The 20,573-nt window shown below is 40.6% G+C and overlaps 1 protein-coding gene across 1 annotated transcript in view; it reads left to right on the top strand.

Annotated features, from left to right (window-relative positions):
• Positions 1-20,573, top strand: part of TSPAN8 (tetraspanin 8) — a 42,224-nt gene that overhangs the window by 16,034 nt on the left and 5,617 nt on the right. The window contains exons 4-6 of the mRNA XM_069764604.1: positions 18,147-18,221; positions 18,317-18,412; positions 20,395-20,511. Coding sequence (XP_069620705.1) covers positions 18,147-18,221; positions 18,317-18,412; positions 20,395-20,511 — 288 coding nt within the window. The remainder of the gene's footprint in view (positions 1-18,146; positions 18,222-18,316; positions 18,413-20,394; positions 20,512-20,573) is intronic.

A 20,573-nucleotide genomic window follows, 5' to 3' on the forward strand; every position in this document is an offset into this window, starting at 1 on the left:
CATCCTGGTACTTAATGGCAGTCAGGGTACCTCTGGCTAGCACTTGAAGGGCTGTACGGCCATCCAAAGAAATGCCTCTCCACACCATTAATGACCTACTGCCAACCAGTCATGCTGGAGGATGTTTCAGGCAGCAGAACGTTCTCCACAGCATCTCCAGATTTTGTCACAGAGATGTGAACCGGCTCTCATCCGTGAAGAGCACAGGGCACTGATGTCGAATCTGCCAATCTTAGTGTTCCCTGGAAATAGCACGGTGTTGGGCTTTAAGCACAACACCCACTGTTAGGGCTAGCGGAACGCACCAAATAATTAAATAGATATAATAAGGTGCGTTCGCAGCCCGGGGTCCACCGTGCAGAGATGGAACCTGCTGCTAAGTAATGACGGACTAAATGGCGGTACAATGAGGATACACACATGGGTTAACTTCACCCTGTATGAAGAAAGCGATCCCTGTTAAGTCACAGGGTCGCGGTACTGCACAGAGAGCGCAAGCAGGGAACCACAGAACTCTATCCCAGGACACAGGATTAGAGTTAGTGTAGACCTCTTGCAATTGACACCACAATTGGGGTATCAGAGGAAACTAATATGCACAGAAGTGCATGCTGTGCCACACTAGCGGACGCCACTAACCACCCAGATTTGGGTAAGGTAAGCGCTCTAATAGCGCATGGCGCTGCACTGGCGGTCACAGCAGTTAGACGCTGTTTCGTGTGTTAAAGCTGTGAGTTCAGCCGGGCACTAGATTGCAGCCATACACCTTACGCGAACAGCCATACACAAGGGATGGGTTTTTTAAGGAACGACTTGCACTCATCAACACACACAATTACAATTGTATACTAGCGCATGGCCGTGCGGTCATGCAAACCTTTTATAGCTGCAGCAAGTACAAGACCTTCCGAGAAGGACCAATAGGAGTCTGCCACAGAAGAAGAACACCTTTAGGACCTTCCTAGAGGACCAATGGGATTAGCTGCAGTATCTAAGCATGTGACCCCCGACCTCCAATGGGAGGTCATCCCGTGGGCATGCTCAGAAAAGGAAAATCTGGACTTAGTCCCAGAAAGACCTGCTCGCTGCTGAACATTGCTGGCTACAAGAACAGAGCCTGGAAGGGCAGTAGTAACCAGTCGTCCAGTATTAGCCTGAGCTAGACGCTGGGACCGACGTCTCCGCTGAGCAGACTCCACTGCAGCTGGAGAAGAATGGGAGACCGCAGCGGAGATGGTTCGAGATTCCCCCTGTGCAGAGGCGGGAACTCAACACCTAACACCCACTTGTGGACGTCGGGTCCTCACACCACCATCATGGAGTCTGTTACTGACAGTTTGAGCAGACACATGGATGTTAGTGGCCTGCCGGAGGTAATTTTGTAGAGCTCTGCACTGCTCCTCTTGTTCCTCCTTGCACAAAGGAGAAGGTAGTGGTCCTGCTGCTGGGTTGTTGCCCTCCTACAGCCCTCTCCACTTCTCCCAGTGAACTGGTCTGTCTCCTGGTATTTCCCTGTTCTGGACACTGTGTTGACAGGCACAGCTACCCTTCTTGCCACAGTTCACATTGAAATACCATCATGGATGAGCTGCAATCCCTGAGCAACTTCTGTGGGTTATAGACACCACCTCATGAATGAAGACTTTCTAGACAGAACAGAAGCATCTCTACTGGTCACAGAAGGTGCAAAAAGTGTCAGAGAACCTCCAAAAGCAGATGAGTGGAAGCATGTGACCAAAAGAAGCAAGAAGACCATGGAGAAATCACCAACCACACAACTGAAGAACCGATATCAAATCTTTGTAGAGGATGAAGATGGCACACCTAAGAATGAAGCAATACCAGCAAGCAAAAAAGAAAAGGGCACACAGCAACAAGTGACAGCAAAAAGTACAGCCAAGAAGCAACGAAGAGTGGTGGTGGTGGGAGACTCACTACTGAGAGGCACCGAAGCAGCCATCTGCAGACCGGACATAACTGCAAGAGAAGTATGCTGCCTTCCAGGTGCGATGATCAAGGATGTGACCGATAGGATACCAAAGCTCTTCAGCTCCAAGGACGTCCACCCATTTCTTCTGATACATGTTGGCACCAATGACACGGCAAGGAAGGACCTACCGACAATCTGCAAAGACTTTGAAGAGTTGGGGAAGAAAGTAAAGGAACTGGATGCACAGGTAGTTTTTTCTTCTATCCTTCCAGTAGACGGGCATGGCACCAGGAGATGGAACAGGATCCTTGATGCAAACAACTGGCTAAGACGATGGTGCAGACAACAAGGATTTGGATTCCTGGACCACGGTGTGAATTACTGGTATGATGGACTCCTCGCCAGAGATGGACTACACCTCAACAAACCTGGGAAACACACATTCGCTAGAAGACTCGCTACACTCATCAGGAGGGCGTTAAACTAGAAGAAGAGGGGACGGGAAGAAAAACATTAGACTCGAACAAAGACGACCCAGGAAAACATACTCAGAAGGGAGGTAAGAACATTTCTAAAACAATCCACAGTGAGGAGATTGGAACAAAACAAAATCCTCTAAACTGCATGCTCGCAAACGCCAGAAGCCTGACAAACAAGATGGAAGAACTAGAAGCAGAAATATCTACAGGTAACTTTGACATAGTGGGAATAACCGAGACATGGTTAGATGAAAGCTATGACTGGGCAGTTAACTTACAGGGTTACAGTCTGTTTAGAAAGGATCGTAAAAATCGGAGAGGAGGAGGGGTTTGTCTCTATGTAAAGTCTTGTCTAAAGTCCACTTTAAGGGAGGATATTAGCGAAGGGAATGAGGATGTCGAGTCCATATGGGTTGAAATTCATGGAGGGAAAAATGGTAACAAAATTCTCATTGGGGTCTGTTACAAACCCCCAAATATAACAGAAAGCATGGAAAGTCTACTTCTAAAGCAGATAGATGAAGCTGCAACCCATAATGAGGTCCTGGTTATGGGGGACTTTAACTACCCGGATATTAACTGGGAAACAGAAACCTGTGAAACCCATAAAGGCAACAGGTTTCTGCTAATAACCAAGAAAAATTATCTTTCACAATTGGTGCAGAATCCAACCAGAGGAGCAGCACTTTTAGACCTAATACTATCTAATAGACCTGACAGAATAACAAATCTGCAGGTGGTTGGGCATTTAGGAAATAGCGACCACAATATTGTGCAGTTTCACCTGTCTTTCACTAGGGGGACTTGTCAGGGAGTCACAAAAACATTGAACTTTAGGAAGGCAAAGTTTGAACAGCTTAGAGATGCCCTTAATCTGGTAGACTGGGACAATATCCTCAGAAATGAGAATACAGATAATAAATGGGAAATGTTTAAGAACATCCTAAATAGGCAGTGTAAGCGGTTTATACCTTGTGGGAATAAAAGGACTAGAAATAGGAAAAACCCAATGTGGCTAAACAAAGAAGTAAGACAGGCAATTAACAGTAAAAAGAAAGCATTTGCACTACTAAAGCAGGATGGCACCATTGAAGCTCTAAAAAACTATAGGGAGAAAAATACTTTATCTAAAAAACTAATTAAAGCTGCCAAAAAGGAAACAGAGAAGCACATTGCTAAGGAGAGTAAAACTAATCCCAAACTGTTCTTCAACTATATCAATAGTAAAAGAATAAAAACTGAAAATGTAGGCCCCTTAAAAAATAGTGAGGAAAGAATGGTTGTAGATGACGAGGAAAAAGCTAACATATTAAACACCTTCTTCTCCACGGTATTCACGGTGGAAAATGAAATGCTAGGTGAAATCCCAAGAATCAATGAAAACCCTATATTAAGGGTCACCAATCTAACCCAAGAAGAGGTGCGAAACCGGCTAAATAAGATTAAAATAGATAAATCTCCGGGTCCGGATGGCATACACCCACGAGTACTAAGAGAACTAAGTAATGTAATAGATAAACCATTATTTCTTATTTTTAGTGACTCTATAGCGACAGGGTCTGTTCCGCAGGACTGGCGCATAGCAAATGTGGTGCCAATATTCAAAAAGGGCTCTAAAAGTGAACCTGGAAATTATAGGCCAGTAAGTCTAACCTCTATTGTTGGTAAAATATTTGAAGGGTTTCTGAGGGATGTTATTCTGGATTATCTCAATGAGAACTGTTTAACTCCATATCAGCATGGGTTTATGAGAAATCGCTCCTGTCAAACCAATCTAATCAGTTTTTATGAAGAGGTAAGCTATAGACTGGACCACGGTGAGTCATTGGACGTGGTATATCTCGATTTTTCCAAAGCGTTTGATACCGTGCCGCACAAGAGGTTGGTACAGAAAATGAGAATGCTTGGTCTGGGGGAAAATGTGTGTAAATGGGTTAGTAACTGGCTTAGTGATAGAAAGCAGAGGGTGGTTATAAATGGTATAGTCTCTAACTGGGTCGCTGTGACCAGTGGGGTACCGCAGGGGTCAGTATTGGGACCTGTTCTCTTCAACATATTCATTAATGATCTGGTAGAAGGTTTACACAGTAAAATATCGATATTTGCAGATGATACAAAACTATGTAAAGCAGTTAATACAAGAGAAGATAGTATTCTGCTACAGATGGATCTGGATAAGTTGGAAACTTGGGCTGAAAGGTGGCAGATGAGGTTTAACAATGATAAATGTAAGGTTATACACATGGGAAGAGGGAATCAATATCACCATTACACACTGAATGGGAAACCACTGGGTAAATCTGACAGGGAGAAGGACTTGGGGATCCTAGTTAATGATAAACTTACCTGGAGCAGCCAGTGCCAGGCAGCAGCTGCCAAGGCAAACAGGATCATGGGGTGCATTAAAAGAGGTCTGGATACACATGATGAGAGCATTATACTGCCTCTGTACAAATCCCTAGTTAGACCGCACATGGAGTACTGTGTCCAGTTTTGGGCACCGGTGCTCAGGAAGGATATAATGGAACTAGAGAGAGTACAAAGGAGGGCAACAAAATTAATAAAGGGGATGGGAGAACTACAATACCCAGATAGATTAGCGAAATTAGGATTATTTAGTCTAGAAAAAAGACGACTGAGGGGCGATCTAATAACCATGTATAAGTATATAAGGGGACAATACAAATATCTCGCTGAGGATCTGTTTATACCAAGGAAGGTGACGGGCACAAGGGGGCATTCTTTGCGTCTGGAGGAGAGAAGGTTTTTCCACCAACATAGAAGAGGATTCTTTACTGTTAGGGCAGTGAGAATCTGGAATTGCTTGCCTGAGGAGGTGGTGATGGCGAACTCAGTCGAGGGGTTCAAGAGAGGCCTGGATGTCTTCCTGGAGCAGAACAATATTGTATCATACAATTATTAGGTTCTGTAGAAGGACGTAGATCTGGGGATTTATTATGATGGAATATAGGCTGAACTGGATGGACAAATGTCTTTTTTCGGCCTTACTAACTATGTTACTATGTTACTATGTTACCTCATGCTACTGTACAGTACCTCTACAGGTGATAGAAATAACAAAATGTAAAAGTGACAGAAACAGACAAAAATTATGAGAACTAAGAAATGTTCTGTGGAACCACTCCTTTATAGGGGCTGTCTTGCTAATTGCTAATCATTTTTACCTGCTGTCTGTCCCATTTGCACAACAGCAGGAGAAATTGATTCACAATCGGTGTTGCTTCTTAACTAGACAGGTTGATTTAAAAGAAGTGTGATTGACTTTGTGTTGTTTAAGTGTTCCCATTATTTTTTGAGCAGTGTATATGAGAGTGACTTGACATTACAATTGATCACTGTACTAATCTTGGTGCTATATACATGTACTGAATGTGGCTCTGGTGCTGAATTCATGTACTGATGGTGATTCTGCTGCTGCATTCATGTACTGACAGTGGTGCTGGCTCTGGATTCATCTACTGATGGTTGTTCTGGCGCCACATACACGTGTTTATGGTGGTTCTAATCTTGTACACATGTAACAATCCATAAGGTACTTCATTGCTATGTAAAAATTTCAAATCCCCAAAACTTAGAGATTTGAGATTGTGAGGAGGATTTGATGAGTTTCTGAAGCAAACAATCAGTTTGCGTGTGTTCATACTGATTTTTTTGGAGAGCAGAAACGCTCCAAATGCTCCTTAACCCATTATCTACAAATGTCCTTATTTTGGAACGCCTAATCTTTAGCTTCTAGCAGCTAAGATTTTGTAATTTTTATAATTAGGTCCAATTTTTTGTGTTGTGTTTGTAAAATGAATGTTTTCAAAATAGGAAATCATGTCATTGTCATTTTTAATTGAATATTGGGACGCCCTTTTCTGAAAAATCCGTACTTGAAAAAAATTTGCAAATTATGTTTCAGATTCATTAGGTCTCAAATCATTAAAAATCTGTCATTAAAAAAAAAAGAAAATTGATAATTTGGCAAGTAATGGGTTAAATACTCAAACCTTGGTTCTAGGGATGTATTAATGTACTGATGGTGGTTCTAGTGATGTGTTCATGGATGTACCCATTTAAAAAATTTTTGCTGTCTTTGGGATTAGTTCAGTATGGCAATGTGGTCCTTGGACGAAAAAATGTTGTGGACCCCGATCATAGCGCATCATATACCAACTACTGTAATTATTTATTTATAACAATCAACCAATAATTGTGACCTATGAAATGTATTAGATCACACCCTTTTAATTAATCTAATTGAGAATTAGAAAACTGTGTTCAAGATAACAAGAGGCACAATGCAGAAATAATTTATCCGTCACTGGTCCTACAGATATACTCAGGTACGGACTGGGGATGAAATTCAGTCCTGGCATTTGAAATCACAAAGGCCCATATTGTCCCCGTCCCCAAGAACCAGATGGGATATATTACTAATATTACCTTGAATGGAGGAAAGGAAGATTTACTACAAGACCAATATTCGTAATGATACCCATGGCCTGCTGGAGTAAGTGACAGAGTCAGCAACTTTGTGCTACATCACAACTGTTAACAGTATGGGTATCTTGAGAACACCGATTCTGTTAACATCATAGCAGACAAGGCAGCCCACAACCAGACAGGCCCTTCTGGCATTTGCCAGAATTGCCAGATGGCCAGTCCGGCCCTGGATATACTATAAGAACAATGCAAACATTTTTTATTTACTTCTATGATAGAAATAAGAAAAGGGAAGGTTTTGTAAATATTTACTTGGCAGAATAAAATAGACAATTTTCAGTGGAATTTAGACTTAGTGATACTAGCTGCAGTCTAGCAGAATAAAATAGGGCGGGTAACAATGATAGTTCTCTACTTCTTTCTGTAGAAACAAAGAAACATAAAAACACAGAAACGCTAATATGATCAAACTCTTACCAAGCACCCGTAGATCACATGTCTTCATGCTATTTGTGGCATAAAACACACTGAATCAAAATATAAAGGGGACACTAAAATATCACATTATACATATCACTGAATGAGATATTCCAGTTGCAAATTTTATTCATTACATAATGGAATGTGTTGAGCACAATAAAATATAACAATTACCTAAGTAAATCAAAATTAATATACCATGGAGGCCTGGATTTGGAATGATACTCCAAATCAAAGTGGAAAATCAAATGAAAGGCTGATCTAACTTCAGTGAAAATGCTTCAATACAAGGAAATGAGGCTCAGTATTGTGTGTAGCCTCCACGTACCTGTATGAACTTCCTACAGTGCCTCGGCATGGTTCTAATGAGACGGCAGATGTTCTCCTGAGGGATCTGCTTTCAGACGTGGACTAAAGCATCAGTCAACTCCTGAATAAGTCTGTGGTGCAATGTGATGTTAGAGGATGGAGCGAGAAATGATGTCCCAGATATGCTCGATTGGATCCAGGTCTGGTCAATGGACAGGCCAGTCAACAGCATCAATTCCTTATTCATGGAGGAACTACTGACACACTTTAGCCACATAAGGCCTAGCATTGTCATGCATGGGAATGAACCCAGGGCACAGTGCACCTGCATATGGTCTCACAATGGGTCTTAGGATCTCATCCCGACACCTAATGCCAGTCAGAGTACCTCTGTCTAGCACATGGAGGGCTGTGGGGCCCTCCAAAGAAATGCCTCACCACACTATTACTGACCCACTTCCAAACTGGTCATGCTGGAGGATGTTGTTGGCAGAAAACATTCTCCACAGCATCTCCAGACTCTGTCATGCCTGTCACATGGGCTCAGTGTGAACCTGATCTAATCCGTGAAGAGCATAGGGTGCCAATGTCGAATCTGCCTATTGTGGTGTTCTCTGGCCGATGCCAATTGCCATGCACAGTGTTGGGCTGTAAGCACAACACCCACTTGTGAATATCAGGCCATCATAGCAACATCATGGAGTCTGTTTCTGACAGTTTGAGCAGACACATGGATGTTAATGGCCTGCTGGAGGTCATTTTGCAGGGCTCTAGCACTGCTCCTCCTGTTCCTTCTTGCACAAAGGAGGAGGTAGTGGTCCTGCTGCTGGGTTGTTTTCCTCCTATGTCCCCCTCCATGTCTCCTGATCTGACCTGTCTCCTGGTATCTGCTCCATGCTCTGGATAATGTGCGGACAGACACTGCTACCCTTCTTGCCACAGCTCACATTGATGTGCAATCCTGGATGAGCTGCACTACGTATGCCACTATTGTGAGTTCCTACTGTACCCCCTGGGGTGAGAGCAATGACAAAATGCAAAAAGTGACCAAAATAACAGGCAAAAAGAATGAGAACAGAAATGTTCTGCGGTCACCACCTGCAGAACCACTAATTTATAGGGGTTGTCTTGCTAATTGCCTGTCATTTCTACCTGTTGTCTGTTCCATTTGCACAACAGCAGGAGAAATTGATTCACAATTGGTGTTGCCTCTTAACTTGACAGGTTGATTTCACAGAAGTGTGATTGACTTGGAGTTACATTGTGTTATTTAAGTGTTCCATTTATTTTGTTGAGCAGTGTATAAAAATAAAGGTCTCTCCTTTGGCATCTGTTCATCCCACAAAAACCTAGAGCATTGTTTGGTAATTTTCTATGGAAAGAACATATGTATCCAACCATTGTTTGAGCACAATCTTAACTCTTTCTTCACATACTAAAAAAATATTTCCCATAGGCTGTCCAGTATTGCGTGACTTACCAATGCAAAAAAGAAATTTTGGAGCTTGACAAACAAAATTCTACATATTTTTTTTGTCCCATGTCTAATTCCAAAACTTGTATTCATTTAGTGTTCAGTGAATTTTTAATCCTTTAACTGTTTTCCTGTGCTTTCAATGGATTAACTTTACCAGTTATGCATATGGAAAAATATTCAAAAGCGCATAAATGCGCTATATTAAAATATTCTAGTATGACTCATATAATATTGTTCCAACACTCGCTTAACTAAATTAATATACATATAAATAAATCTGGAAAATGTCATATCACAGGGTAATAAGACATAAAATATGCTGTAAAGTGCTGTTCTTAAAATGTTTATAGACTAGACATGAAAGTAATGTTTTTACTAGGTCTACCTTGAACATTTCCAGCTGAAACCACATTCTAAGAAAAGCTCACAGAGAAAAATAACATAAGGGCAGTTCCAAAAACGACAATGCACACAGAAATCTATGTATGTGCTAAGAAAATAAGTATTTCTGCCAACACAAGATATCTAATCTAAGTCTGTCAATCCAGGTCTAATCAGATACAAAAAGAAATTACACAAAAACAATTGAGCTGTTTTTACCTTCTTCAAGGAATAGAGCAGACGGAGGGTATGTTCATACATCTATTTTTTCATGCGATATTCCTTGTGCGGTTTCTAAGCTTTTTTAACCCCATTGCCCCCCTAAGCCTCTTTGCACTTTCATGACCAGACCAAATTTTAAATTACTCATCAGTGTCACTTTATGTGGTAATAACTCTGGTACGCTTCAATGGATCCCACTGATTCTGAGAATGTTTTTCCGTGACATATTGTACTTCATGATAGTGATACACATTATTCCATATGACTTGCGTTAATTTGTAAAAAAAAAAAAAAAATGGAAATTTGGCAAAAATTTTGAAAAGTTTGCAATTTTATAAATTTTAATGTTAATGTCCTTAAATACCACACAAAATAGTTAATAAATAATATTTCCTACATGTCTACATTACATCAACACAATTTTTGAAACATCATTTTTTTGTTAGAAAGTTATAAGAAAGATGACCAGCAATTTCTCATTCTTTCAACAAAATCAATTTTTTTAGGGACCACATTACATTTGAAGTGACTTTGAGGGGTCTATATGACAGAAAATACCCAAAAGTGACACCATTCTAAAATCTGCACCCCTCAATGTTCTGAAAACCACATTAAATAGTTTATTAACCTTTCAGGTGCTTCACAGGAATTTTTGGAATGTGGAAGGAAAAAATGAATATTTAGTTTTTTTTAATTTTTTTTATTTTTTTAGACCCAAATTGTTTTATTTTCTCAAGGGTAACAGGAGAAATTTCACCATGCAATTTGTTGTGCAATTTCTCCTAAGCATACCGATACCCGATATGTGGGGTAAAACTACTGTTTTTGTGTATGGCAGTGCTCGGAAGGGAAGGAATGCTCTTTGACTTTTTGAATACAAAATTTGTTGGAATAATTACCAGACGCCATGCTGCGTTTTGAGAGCCTCTGATGTACCTAAACAGTGGAAACCCCGCAAAAGTGACAACATTTTGGAAACTAGACCCCTCAAGAAACTTTCCTGGATGTGTGGTGAGCACCTTGAACCTCCAGGTGCTACTCAGAAATTTATAACATTGAGCCGTGAAAGTAAAAAATAATCAAATTTTTCTCCCAAAAATGATTTTTAGCACCAAATTTAGCATTTTCCTAAAGGTAACAGGAAAACTTTCACCATAAAATTTGTTGCACAGTTTCTCCTCAGTACGCTGATACCAAATATATTAAGGATAACTACTGTTTGGGTGTACACAGGGCTTGGAAGTGAAGAAGCGCCATTTGCCATTTTAAAGCAAAACTTGGTGAAATAATTAGAGGAAGCCATGTTGCTTTTGTAGAGCCCCTCAAGTGCCTAAACAGTGGAAGCCCTCCAAAAGCAACAACATTTTGGAAACTAGACTGTGGAGACATGGAGTGTCAGCGGGCACCCCGGTCCACTAGCCAAAACCGCATGGGATCAGGGAACGTCCCACCAAATGCCTGCTCTCCTTTTACCGTGGGTGTAATGCTACTCAGACAACACAGAGTAAGGGTAAAATAGTGTGGCAATACTTTATCGAACCACAAAACAGGCAGAGAACACGTAGAACAGTCCCAGCAAAATACCTAGGATGGTGCACATTACATAGTCTCATCCTTTCATTGATTTACTGGAATAAGAGCAGCTGTGCCTTCATCTGTGACTTCCAGGGCCGACTACCCCACCTGTGGCACGCACAGAGAGGAGGTAACAACAACCTTAAGAAGATGACAGTCCATTCAGGTACAGGGCCTGTTGACCGAAGTATCACAACCTGGCTTCTCCAAACATCTCCCTGGAGCCAGGCGACTGGCAGGTCCCAATCCTGGCTTTCTCCAAACATATCCATAGATTCCAGGTGACCAGATAGTTCTAACCTGGTTTTCACAAATGTATCCATGGTTCAACGGTGGTCAATGGAGCAGATCTGTATTCTTCCAGCTGCACTGTGGTCCCATTAGCTGGCATCCTGTAGAATGATAAATCTGTGTCCCTCGTGATGCAGCCATGATGTCTTGTCTGCTGTCCTGTCTCTGGTTCGTTAGATGTTTGGATGTCTTGGCTGAATCTCTGTCTTGCTCATGTCACAGAGGCATATAACATCTTTTTATAGTTAACTGTCCTTCATCCAGTATTCACAGATAAAGGGGAAGAATGATAAGACCAGCTCGCATTGTTTGATTATGTGAACTATTTGCATAAATTTTCCACCTCTGTTTTAAAAGTGAACAAACTAAATGGCCTGGCAATGTGTAAGCAGCATATCAGCAAACATCACTAGTTATTGAGGATTGCAGCACAGTATGTTACACCAAATGTCAACTTACAAGACAACATTACAGGCTTGTACGAAGAAAAGTCTGTGTTTTCTTAACCAACCAGAAAGACACATATAAATTCAAAAACCAACAAAAGTCTATTCTTTCTGGTTTGCTAAAAATAGACATCTGGTTAATTAAGATACAATGCTCTGTCACCACATAGAACCCTCAGGAAACCTTCTTGGATAAGTGCTGAGCACCTTCAACCCCCAGTTGCTTCACAGAGTTTATAATGTAGAGCAGTGAAATAAAAAAAAATCACATTTTGCCTACAAAAATGTTATTTTAGCCACATTTTTTTAGTTTTACAGGGGTAACAGGAGAAATTGCACCATACAAATTGTTGAGCAATTTCTCCTGAGTATGCCGCTACCCTATATGGGGGGAACTACTGTTTGGGCTCATGGCAGACCTTGAAAGGGAAGGAGCATCATTTGTCCTCTCTCCTTCTGTATCAGTTATGACTTGTATTGTTTAAGACTATTGTACTTGTTTTTATTATGTATACCCCTCCTTACATGTAAAGCGCCATGGAATAAATGGCGATATAACAATAAATAATAATAATAATAATTTGACTGTTTGAACCGAAAATTTGCTGTAATCATTAGTGAATGCCATGTCCCATTTGGAGAATCCTTGATGTGCCTAAACAGTAGAAATCCCCCACAAGTGACCCCATTTTGGAAACTAGTTGGTGAGCAAAATGAACCTTAGGGACTTCCTTCATTTTCACAGATAAATGTTATAAAATTCTGTGAACATTTTTTTTCCCACAAAACTGTTGTTTTAGCCCCACATTTTTTCATTTTCACAAGGAAAAAGCAGGAGAAAATGAACCACAAAATTTGTTGTGCAATTTCTTCTGAGTATAACAATACCCCATATGTAGTTAAAAACTACTTTTGAGACTTTTCAGAGCTCAGAAGGGAAGAACTGACATATTGGAGTTGAGATTATGCTGGAATAGTTTGAGAGTCCCTAAGGTGCCAGAACAGCAGAAACGCCCCATGTATGACCTCGTTTTACAAGCTACACTCCTCAATGATTTCATCTAGGGGTACAGTGATCATATGTGACTCACAGATTTTTATACTATTGGGCAGTGGAGAAAGAATGATTACATTTTTTTCCACTAAAATGCTCTTTTAGCCCCAAGTTTTACATTTTTCTAAGGGCTAATAGGAAAAAAGTGGACCTCAGTCTGTTCAAAAAATTACCCTGAGTGTGCTAATACCCTACATATAAATGGAAAATACTTTTCAGACACATTGCAATGCTCAAAAGGGAAGGAGCGCCATATTATAGTGCAGATTTTACAGCTATGGTTTGCCTGTACCATGACCCAATAGGAAATGCCCTGAGGTGCCAGAACAGCAGAACCCCCAATAAGCGACTCCCTTTTTACAAAATACACCTCTTGATGAATTAATCTAGGGTTGCAGTGATCATATTGACACCACAGAAAGTAAAGAAAAAATAATTACATTGTTTTGACAAAAATTTTGTTTTAGCCATAGATTTTACATTTTCATAAGGAAAAGTGGGTGAAAATGGCACTAAAATTTGTCCTACAATTTCGCGGAATGTGGAAATACCTCATATGTGGCTGTATAGTTGTCACGCACAGTGTAGGACAGACTAAGTGCAACAAAAAGGGATAAGGGAAACAAATACTAGGGAAGAGGGGAGTGGAGAACCCTAGACAGATCTAACATCACCCTGTCTGCCCTATCGTCCCTATACATGTTCCGTGCCTATCGCCGAGCAGGATGCCTAATAACTGCCTGACCCTGGTGATAAATCCTGCATCTTGAAGGACAGGATGAGCGGTAGTCAATCCCCACTACCGCTAAAGACAACTAGGGTACACTAAACAAGGGAACACTTAGCTTGAGTAGACTCAGAGAGGAACACCGTTGTTCTTCAAACTCCAAAGAGGATGCTAGCCAACTGCTGCAGCTCCAAATCTCATCAGGGAAGTGCAAATATAAAATATCACCCGCAACTCTTAACAGGAACTTTATAAAAGCCCAGGTCCAGATGTGGCCATTAGCATCGGGGGAGGTGACCACTAATCTGCAAAGCAAACTACTGAGACCTTCAGCAGACTGATGCAGTCCAAAATTGCCTCTCAAGTGACCACATTTAGGAAATTATATCCCTTTGGGAAATTATCTACAGGTGTAGTGACTATTTTGACTTCATGGGTATTTTCCAGGAACAATCAGCAGTGGAAGTTAGAGTAAATTGCAAACTGTCATTCTAGTGCCCAGTAAGTTGTAGTGAGAACTAGTTTGTAGTGACCAGCATATTATGCATAGTAGCTGACACTTCTGGAGACACACACCTTTAAATTAGGCAGGCTCTCATCACTACAGAAATACCAAACATGTGGATGCTAAATGCTAGATTTCTTTTGGAGTGCAAGGAGCCATAGCTCTCTTCCAGAGCCTTTGTGCTCTCAGTAACTTGGAAGGTCCCTATATTTTCATTGACAGATGATGGACCTGAGAGAGACTTGCTTTTTTTGTGGGTTGAGTTGAAGATTTATTGTGAACATTTTACATAACGTTTTGGAATCACATTTATCGGGCGCTTGACGCTGAGCACTTACATTGGGGTTTCTATCTAAATCTCCAAGTGATGTGATTCAGATGAAAACCACATTTACTTTAATGAGGCAGCAGAGTTACTCTGGACTCTGTCTGGCCGCTGTTCAGAAGTGTCCTTCTTTTCAGAAGTGCCCAAAACTGTGGTGGACCGCACTTTTATGCATGCCCAAAAAGATGGACGCCGCCAGACCACAGGTGGCTGAACAGTGTCCACAGTGCCTCATCTGCCTCATCATAGGGAATCTTCCATCGGGAGTTCCGTCTGAATCACGGAGATTTACATGGAAACCCCAGTGTAAGTGCACAACGTAGAGCGCATGATAAATGTGAGCAGAGACTTACTGCAGTCTGTGAGAGGCAGAATGAACAAATCAACAGTAGGTGAAGAATTGGTTTTATTTACTTTTTATGCCATTACTCATGTGGTATAAGTGACAAAGCGACTTTATTGTTCAGGTCAGTGCGATTACAGGGATTGTAGATTTATTGTTTTTTGTTTGGCTGCTCTCACACACTAAATTTTATTGTGCATCGCCATATTTAGCTAGCTATAATTCTCTGGATAATCTGTTCTTGATACATTGCTCAGGGAGGCTCAGAGTCAGTATACTAATTATAGAAAATCTAAATACACACTAATAGGCAGGGACATACAGGTCCTTCTCAAAAAATTAGCATACAGTGTTAAATTTCATTATTTACCATAATGTAATGATTACAATTAAACTTTCATATATTATAGATTCATTATCCACCAACTGAAATTTGTCAGGTCTTTTATTGTTTTAATACTGATGATTTTGGCATACAACTCCTGATAACCCAAAAAACCTGTCTCAATAAATTAGCATATTTCACCCATCCAATCAAATAAAAGTGTTTTTTAATAACAAACAAAAAAACCATCAAATAATAATGTTCAGTTATGCACTCAATACTTGGTCGGGAATCCTTTGGCAGAAATGACTGCTTCAATGCGGCGTGGCATGGAGGCAATCAGCCTGTGACACTGCTGAGATGTTATGGAGGCCCAGGATGCTTCAATAGCGGCCTTAAGCTCATCCAGAGTGTTGGGTCTTGCGTCTCTCAACTTTCTCTTCACAATATCCCACAGATTCTCTATGGGGTTCAGGTCAGGAGAGTTGGCAGGCCAATTGAGCACAGTAATACCATGGTCAGTAAACCATTTACCAGTGGTTTTGGCACTGTGAGCAGGTGCCAGGTCGTGCTGAAAAATGAAATCTTCATCTCCATAAAGCATTTCAGCCGATGGAAGCATGAAGTGCTCCAAAATCTCCTGATAGCTAGCTGCATTGACCCTGCCCTTGATGAAACACAGTGGACCAACACCAGCAGCTGACATGGCACCCCACACCATCACTGACTGTGGGTACTTGACACTGGACTTCAGGCATTTTGGCATTTCCTTCTCCCCAGTCTTCCTCCAGACTCTGGCACCTTGATTTCCGAATGACATGCAAAATTTGCTTTCATCAGAAAAAAGTACTTGGGACCACTTAGCAACAGTCCAGTGCTGCTTCTCTGTAGCCCAGGTCAGGCGCCTCTGCCGCTGTTTATGGTTCAAAAGTGGCTTTACCTGGGGAATGCGGCACCTGTAGCCCATTTCCTGCACACGCCTGTGCACGGTGGCTCTGGATGTTTCCACACCAGACTCAGTCCACTGCTTCCTCAGGTTCCCCAAGGTCTGGAATCGGTCCTTCTCCACAATCTTCCTCAGGGTCCGGTCTCCTCTTCTCGTTGTACAGCGTTTTCTGCCACATTGTTTCCTTCCAACAGACTTACCATTGAGGTGCCTTGATACAGCACTCTGGGAACAGCCTATTTGTTGAGAAATTTCTTTCTGGGTCTTACCCTCTTGCTTGAGGGTGTCAATGATGGCCTTCTTGACATCTGTCAGGTCGCTAGTCTTACCCATGATGGGGGTTTTGAGTAATGAACCAGGCAGGGAGTTTATAAAAGCCTCAGGTATCTTTTGCATGTGTTTAGAGTTAATTAGTTGATTCAGAAGATTAGGGTAATAGGTCGTTTAGAGAACCTTTTCTTGATATGCTAATTTATTGAGACAGGTTTTTTGGGTTATCAGGAGTTGTATGCCAAAATCATCAGTATTAAAACAATAAAAGACCTGACAAATTTCAGTTGGTGGATAATGAATCTATAATATATGAAAGTTTAATTGTAATCATTACATTATGGTAAATAATGAAATTTAACACTATATGCTAATTTTTTGAGAAGGACCTGTACATATAAATCATGGCGCCCCATAGCAGAAGTCCAAACAAATTAGGCCTGCCCCCCCCAAAAAAAAAAATAATAATATTTGTCGAGGTCACAGAGTCACATAGGAACATAACCAACACACTAACAAATCCCTTTTTTGGCTTCCAGAAAGTATAATTCCAACAAAGGCACTCCTCAGATTCAGTAAGATACCCCCAAAGTGAATTCCTCCACAGTTCTCTCCACATGCACAATATGATAACACTACAGTATACCCCTGCAAAGTATGATACCCCCACCATGATCTCAGCACAGTATGACGACCCCCATAATCCACTACATACAGTATGATGATCCCAACACAGCCCGCTACATTATATGATGGCCCCCACACAGCCCTCCATACAGTATGATGACTCTTCATACAGTATAGTGGCCCTCCATATAGTTTAATGGCATTCCATACAGTATAGTGGCCCGACACAACCCCCCACACTGTATAATGGCCTGATCACATTATAATGGCTCTTACTAGCCCTACAAACAGTATTACACCCCATATAGCCCTCCTGTCAGTAAAATGGCCTCGTAACAACCATCCACACAATATAATGAACCCCAGACAACCCACCTAATAGTGTAATTGTCACCCACACAGCCCTCTATACAATATAATGGCCCTCACCTAATCTTCAGCATAACATACCAAATAGTATGATAGACCCTCACATAGGTTTGCAAATAGTATGATGTCCCCAAAATAGTATGATGGCTACATATAGCACTCCAAATAGTATTATGGCCTCCACATAGCCCTCCAAATAATATGATGCCCACCACCAGACACACAGAGAGAATGATGGAGAATGGAGCATCAGCTGACAGCTCCCTCTTCCATCATTGCTTTGAACTGTATCTGCATCAAGGACAGCGGCCAAGTGGTCTGCCACTATTACTGATATGCCACAGCTAATAGGTTTCCCACCTAATCATGAAATTTGACCTAAGTGTAAGTGATTAAGAAATTAATCTCCCAGGAGCTTATTAGAATAATTGCAGTTTGGAAAATGTTTCTGTAATGTATACAATAAATGGCAAATAGATGAATAAGTCACAAAACAAGTGAAAATGATGAAATTACATTGTGAGCCAACTGGACATGCATTTAGAAATTATTTATTTCATTATTGTTTTGTTTTTTCTTCACCAAATGTTCCCTTTCCCTTTGTGTCTCCATTTAGTTCTTCATTGGATTGTTTTTGATCCTGGCACTTCAGTTAACAGCAGGGATTTTGGGGATTGTTTACAAACCGCAGGTAGGATGAACCGCACATAAAAAAATTGTCTGCTGTCAGGTTTAAATTAGACCAACATTTTTTTAACAGAATAAGTGCTTTGCTTTCCTTACAAGTTGGAAGAAAAAGTGAACAAGACATTGCAGGAGCTTCTACCATTAAGTAAACAAAGTGAAGATTTGCAACAAGCATTAGAAAAGATCCAAGAAGAGGTAAGTGAAGTCCGAGAAATCTTCCTTTGTATACACATACACTGACTATTGTAAAGGTACAATACTCCACAATCTAGAAAAGTAGAATCATATTCTTATATAAGTGTAGCTATAATGAATGTGTAGAAGAAGCAGCACTCCAAAGGATAAAGAAAAGTATATATTATAGAAAGTATTCTCTCAGGATCATGAACATGGAGGTCTTTGAGTCATGTCCATAATTGTTCCACCTAAGCTACAATGTTACTCCATTACCTACATGTTATTATCAAGTATGAAATGTAGAATCATATATCAGATCAGTACATTATTTACTTAAAGCTGTTACATAAGAGGGTGCATGGCCTGCTACATTATAGCATTAGGTCTCATTATTGCATTAATAGTTTCTCTAAAGGGGTTGTTTGATTGTATAATACCTAGACAACTCCTTTAAGATAAGGGCCTTAGATTATTTGAGATTGAACAGCTAAACAGCTAAAGAGGAATTCCAGTAGAAGGAAAATACAACCTAACCACAGGATAGATGACCTAGTTCAGCAGGCATCTGATCATTCTCTGTGGGATTATACTCATCAGCATGATACTCAGATTTTCTAAATAATACTTATAGAAATATATAGTCAAATAGTTGCCGAGTAAATAATAACATTATACTGTTACTGATCAAGGTCCGCTATACAAACACAAGCAATACTAACAGTAATATCACTATAAATAATGTCGCTACACTATGACATATAATACCACACGTACTGTAGTATCTGAGTATTACCACCATCTTGCTGCTTAACAAAACCCACTATACCAAGACACGTATAGCAAAAATACCACATACAAGAGACAAAAACCGCCACACCATGACCATACAGTACATTACTACCACATAGTAACCAAATAATGTCCCATACTGGTCATTAAGAAAAACCACGGTACTAACATTAATATTATTTCAATGTAATGACAATATAGTGGAAGGTATCAGTATGTACAGTACAAATAACTCCAATCACTCATCAATGACATCCCAAGTGAAGTAATCAATGTGTTCTATGGCTCGTCTCTGCAAAATGTAATATGCAGACCTCTGTATGGGAGTGTTCTATAGAACTCGTTCCATTGTTACCGCAATTCTACAGTAATAGTAACAGTATCCCCAAAAAATAAAACACAATGCAGTAATGATGTTCCCCCATGTGTCCCCATACAGGAGTAATGGATATGTCTCCTTTGTGCTCAAAGTAGTATTGCCCTCACCATGGCAGCAATATAATAGTATATTCCATCTATTATGGCCCCATACACGTGTAAGTTTTTCTTTTATAGTCCGAACATTAACAAGATTTCCCTATGTGGACCCCATGCATTAATAATATCCCTCTATCTGGCCCTCATAAATTAACAATGTTCACCTATATGGCTCCAATGGACTAATAATGTTATGCCCCCTTTGTGTCGTTGTGATCTGCCCTAATAGTGAACACAATATAATAAAAACCAGCCAAACCTTCCCCCTTCCCTGCCTCCATGCTGAGCATCTCCATCTTTATCCTTTTGCTGGTGTAAATGGTGAACTGCAGGGATGTCACCGTGCTACCAGCATGCCATCAGACTGTGAAGCTATGGGCCTGTAATAGGCCTGCAGCTGTAGGGTATGTGCAGGGCAGGGCACCAGTGACCCTCTGTGTCTCTACAGTTTTCAACTGGAGGTACGCCTGAGAACACATATCCAGTTGAAAATAGGTCTGGCATTAACAGGCTCTGTGGAAGTTGCACCCTTTGCTGCTATGATTGTTAGATTATATGTGTGGCACTGTGTTTGGAAGTAAGCAGCCATTAAGTTGTAATTTTAGACATCTCATTTCGATAAATTATTGGCCTTGGAAATCAGCACTTACAAATTTGCTGTCACAAATCTGTTTAGAATTTCAGTTTTATTTATGTGAGAGTCCGTTAAATGTTTCCATCTTTTTATTTCTTAGAGCAAATGCTGTGGTATTATTAATGGCCCTAAGGACTGGGGAAACACTCCTCCAAAATCTTGTAAATGTAATCCAACAACTGAAGGAGACAAATGTAATTTGGGGTTCTATAAGCAGGTAAGAGTGTTTCTTTTATGCACTAGCTGCACAAGAATGTAAAGAATCCTTAAATACCGTAA

This window comes from Ranitomeya imitator, chromosome 4, assembly GCF_032444005.1.
Source record: "Ranitomeya imitator isolate aRanImi1 chromosome 4, aRanImi1.pri, whole genome shotgun sequence".
Classification (NCBI taxonomy): Eukaryota; Metazoa; Chordata; class Amphibia; order Anura; family Dendrobatidae; genus Ranitomeya; species Ranitomeya imitator.